The sequence below is a fragment of the Camelus dromedarius genome, chromosome 10, assembly GCF_036321535.1.
Source record: "Camelus dromedarius isolate mCamDro1 chromosome 10, mCamDro1.pat, whole genome shotgun sequence".
Classification (NCBI taxonomy): domain Eukaryota; kingdom Metazoa; phylum Chordata; class Mammalia; order Artiodactyla; family Camelidae; genus Camelus; species Camelus dromedarius.
Genome location: NC_087445.1, coordinates 61643807 through 61658230, shown reverse-complemented (window position 1 = coordinate 61658230; position 14424 = coordinate 61643807). Strand labels below are relative to the sequence as shown.

The 14424-nt window shown below is 45.8% G+C and overlaps 1 protein-coding gene and 1 long non-coding RNA gene across 5 annotated transcripts in view; one reads left to right on the top strand and one right to left on the bottom strand.

The window, feature by feature from the left end:
* LOC116152724 (uncharacterized) overlaps window positions 1-14424 on the bottom strand; it is a 94953-nt gene that overhangs the window by 2377 nt on the left and 78152 nt on the right. The gene's annotated exons all lie outside the window — the stretch shown is intronic.
* TNC (tenascin C) overlaps window positions 1-14424 on the top strand; it is a 91102-nt gene that overhangs the window by 42335 nt on the left and 34343 nt on the right. For 2 of the 4 annotated variants that reach the window (XM_031450297.2, XM_010997369.3), the window contains exons 11-15: window positions 6753-7025; window positions 7532-7804; window positions 8417-8689; window positions 11461-11733; window positions 13989-14261. In XM_031450297.2, the coding sequence (XP_031306157.1) occupies window positions 6753-7025; window positions 7532-7804; window positions 8417-8689; window positions 11461-11733; window positions 13989-14261 (1365 nt within the window). The remainder of the gene's footprint in view (window positions 1-6752; window positions 7026-7531; window positions 7805-8416; window positions 8690-11460; window positions 11734-13988; window positions 14262-14424) is intronic. The other 2 variants (XM_031450300.2, XM_031450301.2) reach the window with 1 other exon arrangement.

The following is a 14424-nucleotide window of genomic DNA, read 5'->3' as shown; positions in this document are numbered from 1 at the left end:
GTGCTTCTGCTCACAGTCCTTGGGGAAGACCAGACATTCAGAATGTTTGACGGAACGCAGTCAAGGAAAGGGAGCAGCCAGAGAAAGTGTCATAGCAGAGATACTACTCCAGCTGAAATCTCAATAAGAAAAGGGGCTGTAATCATGGGCATATTTGGAAATTCCTTGCAGAGTTTCTGTCATTTATAAACACTTTCACGTGCATATAACTGAAATCTCCAATTTTTTATAGCAAGATAAAAGTTGCTTTCCTCTCTCATAAAGTAAGAAGTCTGAGGTCAGGTGGGTCAGGGATGGCATAGCAGTTCCAAAGTACCAGGGACTTAGGCTCCTTTTATCTTTCTGTTCCATGAGCCTTAGTCTTTAGCTTCCAGTCTCAAAGTCACCTCCATGTCACAACATGGCTGCTTCAGTACAGCCTTCTAGGCAGCATGAAGGAGGAAGAACCAGAACCAAAACCAAAAAAAATGTACCTCCTAGATCAGTCTTTCTGGAAAGACTCACCAATGATTTATGTTTACATTTCACGGGCCAATTCTAACCAAGTCATTCTAGTAAGTCTAGGAAAGGTAGTCTTCTGGCTGAGTGTGTTGTTGCCCACATAAAACTGCGGTTGTTTGTAACGAAGAAAGAGAGAAAGGGTATTTGTTTGGTAGACAAAGAGCAGCCTCTTCAGAAGAGTCTAATGTGAGCTCAGGTAGTCAATTCTATTGACGTGCATGGACTGCTTCCCACCCAATTGTGAGACGATCGTCAAGGATGCTCTGGACGGGGTGGCTTAGACACAGATGAGAGAGAGGAAGAAGAAATCAGGAAGAAGAAATCTACGGCAGAGATGTGAATAATTCAGCTGTATAAACTCGAGCTTGTTACAAGTGTCAAGGAAAACAAACGGATCAGAGAAACAAAAGGGAATTTCTTCTTCCGCCTCCCCCTTCTCCCCTCCCCGCTCCCTGCTGTCCTTCCTCCCTCCCTCTCTTCCTGCCTCTCTCTCTCTTTCCCTCTCTCTCTTCACTTTTCCCTGCTTTTTTCAATCAGAAGAGCTCCGCATCCCCACTCAAACATTTGTCCCTCTGGCTATAGCCACTCTACTGCCTGTCTCCAGTGGGGAATCCCCAGGTCTCAGCAGCTCAGGGAGATGAAAGCTTTCAACTGAACCGCAGGCTGGAATTACTTTGTCTGTGACTAAGAGCCCAGTTTTGGTATCCCAAGGGCTCAGTGGTTTCATTTTCCTAGTCATGCCTCTTTAACACTGTTTCAAAGAAATCACATTGTATATTTAAAGACATTCCTCATTACAGGAAAAATGTGCAAAGTCTCCTTTATGGGCTCCTACCCCATTGTCTCTGGAATATTTCTCTCTATGGCTTCTCCATAGCCCTATTTTATTTTATTAAAAGTGAGGTGGACATTTCTTTCCTTTACCTGAAGTCCATCTTCCCAATCTCCTACACCTACTCAGTCCGTAGTGTGCCACAGCCATGCTCCGGGCGAGGCTCTAGGGGTACTGGAGCAGTTAAGACAGGTCTGTGCTTCCAAGGAGCTCACTATCTAGGAAACAGACAGACCCACACAGCACTTCCCTAGCTCTAACTGCAGGTGTGGAGGGTACAGCAGGGGAAGCACAGGATGCCCCTGGGCTCAGAAAAGTCTTAAAATGGGAAGAAAATTTGGACAGAACAGAAAAGACAAACAGGAGTGTGCTGTGGAATAGGTAAAGAAGAAGTCCAGGCACCTGGCCTTGGTAAACACATGGGGAGGAAGAATAACAGGAAAAGTGGGAGTGGGAGTGCATGGGTGAATGTACCATGTACCTATGAGTCCTGAAATGTCAAAGGGCTGTAGGTTCCAACGTCAGAAGAAAGGGTCTCCCAGTTCTGCGTCACTAGATTCTTAAAAGCAGAAGTCTGCAAAGTGCCACCTGTTGTCTATGGGTTTTACAGAGAAGATGTCAAACTGGCTGCCCCAGAGTGCTTTTCCCAGAGAATTCCAGGGCTCTAGCCTTGGCATTACCTAGCTGCTCATCACGCCTGAAATAAAACCCAAAGACCAACCACAGGCTGCACAGCCCTATAGAATCTGGTCCTTCCCATCTCTCTGACCTCACTCACACCACTTGTCCCCTTGCAGTCACGTGGCCTTCTCACTGTTCCTTAAGTATGCCAAGCCTGCTCCTACCATAGGGCCTTTGTACATGCTATTCCTGCTGCCTAGATACCTCTCTTCTCCCAGTTCTTCACATGGCATCTCCCTCATTTCATTCAGCTCAAGTATCATCCCAAAAAACTTCTTTGGCCACCAATCCAAAGTGGTGCCCTATCCTGATTTATCCTTTCATGCTGCTCCGGAGTTCCTCATGACACATACCTGGCCTGATATTATTTAGTAGTTGGTTTATCTATGGCCTGCCTCCTACTACTGACCAGAATGTAAGGACTTTGTCTCCTTTATCCAGTGCTGCAGCCCCAGTACCTTGAACACACACACACACACACACACACACACACATGCACACGCACGCATACCCACACACAAACACGTGGCATGCGCTTCATAAGGATTTGGGGACCCCAGCTCCTCCAGAGGCAGTGTTTCCGTTGAATCCTCCGGTCTTTTTCTTTCATCTCTGTATCAACAGCCCAAATTCTGTCTCTCAAGGATTAAGGGAAAGAGAGCCATTCTCTAGTCTTCAATTAAGCTTACTCCGGATAAAAAAAGGAAGGAAAGAAGGAAGGATGGGAGGGAGAGAGGAAAAAATGGAAGAAGAAACAAAAGAAGGAAAGAAATGAAAAGAGGCACTATCCCTGTTAGCTCTGAACAAAATCAGTGTGTGCCAGGCATCTTCCCCACCCCCACCCTGCATCTGTATTCTGATAAACTCAAGGAAACCCTGCCTTAAGTGGAGGCCATGAATTTGCTATAGCAGTAAGGGACATAAAGCAGGGATGATGTATGGAAACACAAGGCCAATAAAGCATCTTTCCATACCACACAAGACTCAACAGTGATACCCCAGTAATTCTCAAGGGTTTGGGAAGCAGAGAGGTGGAGTTTTGTTTTTAGCCACAGCTGCAAGTAATAGAAAACATTCTACTCTAATTTGCCATTTTGATTTTCCCTTGGAGCAAACTGAAATTTACTCAAATATTTATCCATCCAACAAATATTTATTTCTTACCTGCCATGGGTCAGGCAATGCTGGTACTGAGAACAGAAAGACGCAACCCCTCCTCTCAGGAAATCATGCACGTTGCAATGAGAATGAGAGAACCAAAACCAAAATTATAAGAATGCAACGAGTCTGTTTAGAGGAAAGTGTGGGAAGCTATGGGAGCACAGAGGCAGAAAGCCATCCCAGGCCTGAGCAAAGGGGATGCGGGTTATCAGAGAAGCCTTTTTGGAAGAGGTAATATTTTGCTGAAGTGGGGAAGGGAGTAACAACATTTCCAGCTGGAGGAACAGCATGTGAGACGCTCAAAGGCGTGAGGAACTTTCTGTTGGTGAAACACCAGACGTAGAGTCCTGCTGTATGATAGAACAGGAGACAGCAGGGGACGAGGCACCATCAGGACCATCACAAAGGACAGTGAGTATCATGCTAAGAGGCTTGGGTTTCATTCTTTACAGTATTAAGACTCTGAAAAGTTTTCAGGCAAGCAAGGCTTTTTATTTCAACTATCTTAACTTTACAAGATGAGATCAAAGAAATGTGATCGACCCTTGGGGGTCCTCAGGCTAGCTTTTGGCCATCCCCGCTGCTGTTGGAGAATCACTCTCTCTCCCACCAGTGGACACTAAAAGTGGTTTCCTCATCAGTCAGCACTTGGTAATTACTATCTACATGATGGTGGAAATCTAAAGATTTAAAGCTGGCACAGACAGAAATTCCTGCAGGCCAGCTGGCCAACCCACCATGAGCACAGAAACGGGATTTTGAAATTCTGATTTCCCAGGCCCACTGACATTACTCAGAGGGTAGATGCCAGTGCACAGCTGAAAGGAAAAGACAAGAGCCTTTTCATAAAGAAAGGCCAAGAAATTCAGTGTGGAACTATACAACGGAAACACTGGGCTTCTGGGACAGTAAGCCCACAAGTGTGTAATTTGCCATTGAAATGCAGAGTCCGCATTAATGTGAAGTCTCTTGGAACCCAATTCAACTATTGTTTGCTGTATTTTTATTCATATTACCCCTCTCTTTTCATAATCCTCACCCACCTCCCTTTAACTTCTATGCTGATTTTATTCCTTTATTCCTTGAAGTTACACCTCTTACTTATCTGACTAGCATTTGCTTAGTGAAGGGCTTTGGGTGGGGCACCAGGAGCACCCACCCAACAGCAGTCACAGTCACAGCACTAAATACAAACTGATGCTCTTCCTTGATCTGCCTACCCCCACCCCCCAAGAAAAAGTCGAAAGTCGAAGTATCAGCACCATGATTATGACCGTTTATTGAGCAACATGACATGATATGAAAATTACTCTATCAACTGTATGAAGAAATGAAGCGGGAAGTGAGGGACCTTATATAATGGTATCCGTGGCATATGAAAGAGCTGATTCAAAGAGGAAGGATGGTTTTCTTGAGGAAGAGACATTTTCTAATGTGGATCTCTTCCTCTCCTCTCTCTATCCATCTTTACTGCAGCCATTTAACAGACAATCTGTAATCCCTCCCACCGCCCAGTTAGGCAATTCTCCTCATATCTCTTGCAACCTGGTACCTGAAATTACTTTCATGGAAAAAAATGTTTTGTGTCATAATCAGACAGCTTAAAAGGCAAGTTACCTGGAGAGGAAACACTGACTTAATTCACATAAGGGGGGGTCGACTGTCAATGTCAGTTAAGTTCCTAACAAGCAGTTTTGACAACAGGAGGAAAAAAACAGAGGGAAATGGGATAAGAAAGAGTTTACGGACCACAGGACTGATTTCTTTGACTTCACAGTTTTGCTTAGATTGGTTTTTGTCCGACATCTCTTTATGCATGAGGACTGCTGGAATTTTTAAAAAGGACACGCTCCTGAGTTTAGTTGTGCTAAGATCCCAAGGTCAAGGAAATAATTGTTATATCTGGAGCACTGCTCCTGGGCTCACAAGGGCCACTGGGTTAAAAGATGGCTCACCTTTTTCCCTTTTTGTCCCCCAAAAGTAGATATATCACTTTGAGCTTGGGGTTCCCTCTTGCGTGCCTAGACCATGTTTGTGTAGTTAAGAACTGCTATGGGATCTTGAGTGAGGGCTCCAGGACATGGATTTGGGTTAAATGAGGAGGCCACGGAACGAAGGTCAAGGTCAGGTATAGCAAACATTTTCTGTAAAGGGCCCGACAGTAAATATCTTAGACTTTTCAGGCCATATGGTTTCTGTCTCGACTACTCTACTGTGCCTTTGCAGCACACGAGCAGCCATCAACAACACATAAACGCACAAGCATGGCTGTGTTCCTTATTCATGACATCAAAATTTCAGCTTCATATATATTCATCTTTCATTACATATTCTTCTTTGGGTTCTTCTTCCAACCATGTAAAAATATAAAAACTGCTGTTGGCTCACTTATTCCCAAACAGGCTAGCAGGCCAGATCTGACCCTCAGATTGTAGCTGGCAGACCCCTGTTCTAGATCAAACGAGATCTGAAGGAGTGTAAGCTCTGCCAATGTGAAGCAATTAGGAAGAACATTCCCCTGGAATGCGGTAAAGTTTGAATCAAACAGACTTTGGAGAAGAAATATTCTCCCCTCTGAAAGAGTATCTTCAAAGCAACTGCAAGCTAAGATTTTCGAGTAAAGAGGTCTGTTTTAATAAACACGTAGGGCTGATTTAAAATTAGCAGCCAGTGTTAAGGCACACACAGAGAAACAATTTGTTCTCTTAAATGAGCTCAAGGCCATTCTTAATCTGTTGTTTAGAGGATCTATTTCCAGAGAAAATCCTTTCTTTCTAGATGATGCAAATTCCACCAGGCTCCTCCCTGGGCCAATTTTCACCTTGAAGGCATATTCAGACAAGTGAGTGTTTTGTGTTTTGCTCATTTTAGAGATAAATGAATAGAGCACATTCTATTTTAATTGAGCTTAATAAACTATTTCTCCCAGGGCCTCAGTATTTCCTTCTATTCAATGAGAGACAGTTTTGCAAAGACTTGGTGCCTTCCTCAGGTCAGCCTTACTTGTGCTGTGCTAATTTATCTCTGACCTTTCTGAAGCGGTTTATGTAATCTGATTTGAGCCCTGGAAACTGACAAAAGCCCCAATATAAAACAAACCTTCCAGAGGAGACTGAGGACACACAAAAAGGAAGGGAGTCTAACAGGAATAATTTTCTCAAAATACAGAAGGTTGGGCAGCTCAGACCAAGGATCCTGAGAATAGCTGAAGGCTGTTCCTTCTGCTCTCATCCTTAAGATGAGAGACACTTCAGCCAAGACAGAAACTGCAGCCCGGAGCAGTACTAACCCATACATGTAGCATTTTCTAAATCCACAGGACACTGATCGAGAGGAAAACACCATTTTCAAAGGACAAACCCAAATATGCAACAAGGCAAAATAAGAATCATATTGATTTTCTCTTGGTATTTCGATGGTAACAGGACTGCTCAGGGATGCGGTGAGTGATGGCTCCAGGATGGCTTTGGGGCCTCCACGGTCTCCCAGCCCTGGCAGTGGCTTTGCCATTTCTGAGCTCACAGATGGAAAGCGTTTCAGGAATGGCTTAACTGACCCCATCTCTGTCATTATTCAGACCACGCCCCTGAACTGGAAAACCTCACCGTGACCGAGGCTGGCTGGGATGGCCTCAAACTCAACTGGACCGCAGCCGACCAGGCCTATGAGCACTTTGTCATTCAGGTGCAGGAGGCCAACAGGGTGGAGGCGGCTCGGAATCTCACGGTGCCCGGCAGCCTGCGGGCTGTGGACGTCCCGGGCCTCAAGGCTGCCACCCCTTACAGAGTTACCATCTACGGGGTGATCCGGGGCTATAGGACACCAGTGCTGTCTGCTGAGGCCTCCACAGGTACCTTGCCTTTCTGTCTATAGCTTCTGCTTTTCCCAACAGGAAACTGCCCAAGGATAATCAGACGTAACTGGCTTTCGAACACACTTGAATTCCCCAAGTTAGAGCACTGTGGTACCTAATAATGGGAAGAAACCAGGCTGTACCACTCCTGGGGCAGCTTTCACATGCACACCATGTGAATAACACCCTTAGGGGCTGTACAGAGCCCCCTCCTGGGGACTATACACATGGCCCCCAATGGCAGGGACCTTTGGCTTCACGAACAGGCTCCCTCCTGGTGAGGGATGTTAAGGCAATTCCTTAATAAAATAAGATCACAAATGCTTTCCTATACTTCACTCTCTTACTTAGCTCTACTTCTCAAATTTAGGAAGCTGCGTGATGCACGTTTATCTAAAGAAAGTCATTTTTTTAAAGTGATATAAAGCCTATTCTTTTGCTAAGGAGTCCCTGGATCTTGGTGTGTGATTTGATCATTAAACTAGTTCTCTGTCCTTCTCCAGGAGAAACTCCCCATTTGGGAGAGGTCACGGTGTCTGAGGTGGGCTGGGACGCCCTCAAACTCAACTGGACAGCTCCGGAAGGAGCCTATGAGCAGTTTCTCATTCAGGTGCAGGAGACTGACACGGTCGAGGCAGCCCAGAACCTCTCTGTCCCGGGAGGACTGAGGTCCGTGGACCTGCCTGGGCTCAAGGGAGCCACTCACTATACCATCACCATCCGCGGGGTCACTCGGGACTCCAGCACTGCCCCTCTCTCTGCTGAAGTCTTGACAGGTATTCCACACTAGTTCACTAATTTGCTTTTTCCCACTGCCTGCTCATGAGGGATCAAAGCTCTTCCCTGCTCTAAGCTGGGTTCAGCCCCTCCCACATTGGAGGGAATACCAGTGAATCATCCCTGCTTCCATCCAAATGTCCTGTCCCTTATTTGGCCAAGTCCTAGCCTTAGCATGGTAGCCAATTCCAAGGAAAATTCCATCTATTCTTCTTTTACATAAATTAAGAGGTGACTCCTCTTTCAAAGCAAGTTTCAGTCACAGTATGTAAGAAGTTGGAAAGCACATTCTACAAGTGGAAAAAAATAAAAACATTGATCTGAGCTCATTTTAAAAACACAACAAAAGACTCCCTATAGTCCCATTTATATGTCAAGAATAGAAGTTATGAACAATTCCTAGAACTATCTTGCATTCCCAAAGGCTGAAGAGAAAAACCCTGGCTTTAGTGCCAACAATTAGAGTGTGCTCAACACCTGCTGTAAATCAGGCGTCTGTATCAATGCTAGCCGGACAACTCATCCCAACCATATCCAAAATGCCATCTCACCTGCATCCCAGCTTGCCATTGCCTTTTGTAGTAACTCAGCAACTCTGTGTCCTTATGCAGAGCAGGTTCCAGATCTGGGAAACCTCACGGTGAGCGAGGTTAGCTGGGATGCCCTCAGACTGAGCTGGACCAGCCCCGATGGGATCTATGAGCAGTTTGTCATTGAGGTCCAGGAGGCTGACCAGGCCAAAGCAGCTCACAGCCTCACGGTTCCTGGCAGCCAGCGCTCCGTGGAAATCCCAGGCCTCAGGGCTGGTACCCCTTACACAGTCACCCTGCATGGCGAGGTCAGGGGCCACAGAACCCAACCCCTTGCTGTGGAGGTCATCACAGGTATACAACCCTCCTCCCAGACCCGAGACGTGATTGAACCAGCCTCTCCTTGGAACAGAGAGGACTCCCCATGTGTCAGGGCCTTATCGCAGAGCTCTGGGCAGGCAGCATGAACATGAGCTCTAAGGTCTAGTTTGGAATTCCACCTTACTGGCCACTCTTGGGTATGCCATTCTATATCTCTGAGCCTTAATTTTCTCAACTTCAAATTGGAGATAATACTCCTACCTCAGAACACTGTCATGAGCAATAATGAACCAAAGTGCTTAGCAAAGCACCCATCCATAGTAGATTGTGAATGGCAAATAGCTAAATTTATCAGACAGTTACGTATCATAGTATAAATAGCATGAACAGGAGGACTGTGACACAGAATAGGGTCTGAAGTTTCTGGAGAAATTTTATCATGAGTGGTCTTAGAGTCACCAACTGCCATCTGTCTTGCGGTCGGACCTCCACAGAATAACCTTTGAAAAGATCTGTCATCTTCTGCTGAAATTAGCCAAGCCTTTCTCCTTAACAGACCCCTGAGACAGGGCTATTTCCAAGAAAGGACGGCCACATTTGACTTTAAAGTTTTTGATTCAGTTGGAGAGGAAAAACAATTCATCTCAATATGTCCCCTGAAAATATGCGGCTCCATCTGTTACAGAAAACTCTGTGCTGGTCCGGAGGCTTCTAGAAACAGGTTTTAAAAGGGACATGGGAAAATGGGCCTGATATGGGGGAATAGGGTTTTCATGCTGGGCCTTAAACCCGTGCCCTTCTCTCCACACATCCTGTGTTTTGAAAACGCCACCCAAATAACCTAATCAAATGAATTGGTTTTTCTTGCTCATATATACCAAATAAACCTGGTCCCTGCTAGAAACTACTCACAATTCCCCAAATAAGAAAAGTAATGTTGTAATACACCTCAACTGGCCAGCTTATCAATGGCCTGTGCTCCTTGGAATATCGTCCAACCAAACAAGAGCAAAAGGGGCCTTTGAGACCTGTGAGATCTAGGTATAGCATGCTAATGACCTCCATCTGTAGTTTGTAAACTTTCATTTTTAGGAGAATTCCTTCTGCATGTGGAAGCTTACAAGGAACCCCACTATATGACAGATAAATGAACAGCTGTTCTTGTGAGCTGGGAAGGAGGAGAGGGCTGCCTGCCTCCATGTCCCCAGCTCGGTTCTTGCACAAAAGCACCAAGTCTGTGTGGAACACAGTCTGAATACGGCCCCTCCGAAAGGTCAGGTTTGACCAGACTCTCCTGGTGCGCTGAATCCTAGAACACCTGAGAACAAGTGCATCAGACCTTTTCGGGCTGAAATCTTGCAGATATTTTCTTTTATGATGTCAAATCCATGGCCACCCCAGCTTTAAAAAGAGAGGTAGGGAGACTGCATTTAACATCCAGAATTCAAACTTTCTAAATCAGCAATGACTACCTTAAATTTACTTCCTCCACTGTACAAAAATGAATAGCTGGCCCCACTCAATGCCATTTGCTATGCAAAACATAGTCACTTTTAATTAAGAGCAGGCCCTCATTTCACACAAACAGCCTTGCTTTATGATGCAGACATTCCTCATTCAGACACAAAGTACAATCAGGAGAAGGTGGGAGGGAAATTGCCAAGCCAAAAATCTAATACAGAACCGATGATCCCTGAGAGCAAAGTCCCGAGATAAAACATCAGACTTGCCCAAACCTGATTTGCCATATGTCATATGCCCAGTAAGATAGTCTGTGGCCAAAACAATGAGATGATCTCTCAAACGTCAAGTAATGAAATGAAGCAGGTAATTCTCTCCCACATGACCGAGAAATTCCAAGGGGAAACATAAAAACAGTGATATACAGTCAGTTCTCCTATCCGGGGCATCCACATTCACTGTTCAATCAACCTCAGATTGAAAATATTAGGGAAGAAAATTCCAGATGGCTTCAAAAAGCAAAACTTGAATTTGCCATGTGCTGGTAACTATATACGTAGCATTTACATTGCATTAGGTATCATAAGTAATCTAGAAATGACTGAAAGTGTACAGGAGGATGTGCATAGGTTATCTGCAAATATTATGCTATTTTATATACATCCTCAGGTTGTTACTTTTGGGAGTCCTGGTACCAATCTCCCAAAGATACCGAGGAATAACTGTATATGTTAGGCTGTCACTTGTCCAGCTCTCACTCTGTGTCACGTATGTGTCAGATATAAACTCAGAGGTTTACAAAAATTATCATTCAATCATCATACACCCCAAAGAAATGGTACTGTCAGCTCCAATTAAAGGTGAGGAGAGCAAGGCTCAGAGATGAGCTGGGTGACATGCCCAAGATGACGCAGCTAACGAACACCAGTGCTGGAATTCTAACCAAAGCTCATTTGCCCTCAATGCCTGTACTTTTAACTAATTCCTACTTCCCTTACCCTGACCCGCAACCCACCTTTTTTATGTGCCCTTTAGATGCTGGTCCTGCGTGATGCTCAGAGACCTCCCGGTGGGTTGTCAGTGGTCCTGGGGGCCCTGCCACCTCAAAAATGAACAATGTAGATGTCCCCCTTTCTGACCGTCTTCAACTCCTGAAGGCGGCTGTGGCCAGATTACCACAGCTCAAACTGGAAATGCCCCAAGACCAAGAACATCCACACACACACACATACACAAGAAACTCTCTTGCCCCTTTCTCTCTTCCCTAGAGCTGGGCTGTGGGACATGTAGTTTCCTCGTTTTCGGTTTGCAGGACTGACAAATTCCTCTCTGTCCTTCTTCAGCGGAGCTCCCCCAACTGGGAGACTTAGCCGTGACTGAGGCTGGCTGGGATGGCCTCAAACTCAACTGGACCGCAGCCGACCAGGCCTATGAGCACTTTGTCATTCAGGTGCAGGAGGCCAACAGGGTGGAGGCGGCTCGGAACCTCACGGTGCCCGGCAGCCTGCGGGCTGTGGACGTCCCGGGCCTCAAGGCTGCCACCCCTTATAGAGTTACCATCTACGGGGTGATCCGGGGCTATAGGACACCAGTGCTGTCTGCTGAGGCCTCCACAGGTACCTCCCCCTCTCTGTCAATGATGCTTCCTCTTCAAGAGATCGTGCAGGGCGTCAGCTTCTGTCCGTCTCTAAATCCTTTCCATGTGCTGCTGCTGCTGCTGCTTAAAGACGTTCCTACGGGCTGCGCCTTGGTCCAGATGCCTGTGACATCTCAGGAATGAACGTGCAAATGCTGCCTTCTCTGACCTCTAGTCTCTCCCAGACTGTACCTGTCCAATCCTATAACTACATCTCTTCTGAATGATGGCTTTCCATTTCATGAGACAGCTTGATGATTTTAATTCTCTTCTCCAGCGCTAGGATGTAACTAAAAGTCGATCCTCCCCGCGTGGGTGAGTTCTGGTGGAGCACAGATTATTTACTTTAGGGAGTCTTTTTCACTATTTGGAAATGGTGCTCCACTATCCCGAATCCCTCAAGGGTATAGGCACTGTGGGTCTTGCCTTTACAAGAAAGGTTTTAATTTAAATGTTTCTTTAAAATGCATTGAGTATAATAAGAGAACTGAATTGCCCTCCTCCGGGCAATTCTCTCAGATACTGAGTCATTGTTAGAACATCAAATTAGCAAATAACTAGACATAAAAGGAAAAAAAAAATCACACAATTATGACTGGAGACGGTACCAAAGAAAAGGCCATTCATTAGCAGAAGTACACACAGCAGCATTTGAAGCAAGGAATAACCCCGGGCTATGAATGTCAAAGATCTGATGCCCTTTTTGCTCCTTTAATCGAGAGTTGCTCCCTGGACCACTGGCCTTTGGATGGCAGCTCCCAGCCGAGGCCCAGGAGGGTGCATTATAGTTTATTCATCACTCTGCTCCAGTGACAAAGCATTCAGTGTTTCCCCAGCACTGGTTTCCACGGCTCATCTTCCCATGCGCCTCCATTGGTTTGAAGCTGGGCAGAAGCTTTGCATATGCCTGCCCACTTTCTGATAATTACTGCAGCTAAACTTTCATGCAGACCTGTATGTCCTAGCTGATTCTAGCAAAAGCATAGCTCTGCACTTGGGCCTCAATCGTTTCAGTAACTCTCGCTGAGACAAACATACAGCACAGGCAACTGCCTCATGAATAGTGATCCTGAAAGGCCTAAAAATCGCAGCTGAGGCTGCCCTGGAGGGACCCAGGGCTCTTTTATCCGACATCCACAAACCATTCTTTCTCAGACAGCAGAGAAATCACCCATCATTTTTGATCTTTCCTGCAGATCTTGTGGTTTGGTTGTTCTTAGTATTTTTATGTGTTTTTTTTTTTTTTCTTCTTCATAATGATAGCAACATTCTTGCTTCTGACCAGTTGGTCTGTGGGGAGGACAGGCCATAATTCCATCTGACCTGCATTCCACCAGATCTCTTGGGATGGGAAGGACTTCTCCTTCCTTGCTAGGGAAGTAGCACTAGACTTTCAAACCCTCCTGCTGCCTGCCTTCTGCGTTTTATTCCTGTTACTCAGAGGAGCACTGGTAGGATCATCTCTGAGACAAAAATGTTATTTCTTGGCCGAACAGGGTTCCCTGAAGCCCTTGTCTTGGCTCAGCTTTGTTGGTTGGCAATGCAATGCTAGCCTTCTTGGCCCACAAAGAAGCAGTTAAGAAAGGACAAGCTATTTAAACAGAATATGAGAACAGCTGGCCCTTGTCAGAAGTATGATGGAAATACCAAGAATTACACTGACAAATTGCCAACTCCCTTTAAGTCACAATATCAGAGGCCTCGAGGTACCACCTAGGGAGGGTAATGGCGTCAGAATGATTTAGTCGTCATCTGAATAGATGGGAGATCCCTGAAAGCAAAGGATGTCTGCCGGAGAGAGCCAAGTACTCGTGGTCTCTGGAGTGAAGTTCCAGAGACTGGAAGCTGCCAGTGCTCATATCTTTTGACCGATGGCCAGCATCCCTGAGGTGCAGCTTCCAGAAGCATCTGGGCTTCAGCAGAGCAGTTCCTGCTGCCATCACTCAGCGTGTCTCCTCACACGCTGGATATCGGCCAGGCCCTGATCATGTGTGGCAGCTCCAGAGCAGGGAAGTCTAATTGCCATGCCTTCCTTCTTGTATTTTTCTTTTTAACAAATCCCCGTTTCCTCTCCTATTGGCACTGATTGGTAACATTGCTTCATTTTGCCCTAACCCTGAACTGTCAGATCTTTCTACCCGGCTATGGTTCTATTAGCAAGTACAATCTTAAAACACAAGCCCAGTGATTAACACAGATTTATTTGTTTCTTCTCTCGTATCCCTCCTTTTTCAGCTGGAGAACCCGAAATTGGAAACTTAAATGTTTCTGACGTCACTACTGAGAGCTTCAATCTCTCCTGGACAGCTACTGATGGGGCCTTCGAGACCTTTACCATTGAAATTATTGATTCCAATAGGTTCCTGGAGACGATGGAATATAATATCTCTGGTGCTGAACGAACTGCCCACATCTCAGGGCTACGCCCTAGTAATGATTTCATTGTCTACCTCTCTGGACTCGCTCCCAGCATCCAGACCAAAACCATCAGTGTCACAGCCACCACAGGTACATGCACGTTCCCCCATTCCTAACACCCTCTCTCTCTCCAGAGTCTTCTTTGCAGGGTGAAGCCACTCCTTACACCCACTGAAGCACAGACCACAGGACACTAACTGTTCCATGATACTAGGCTGGAGCTCTATTTAACATAACTCTCTTCCAACAGCAG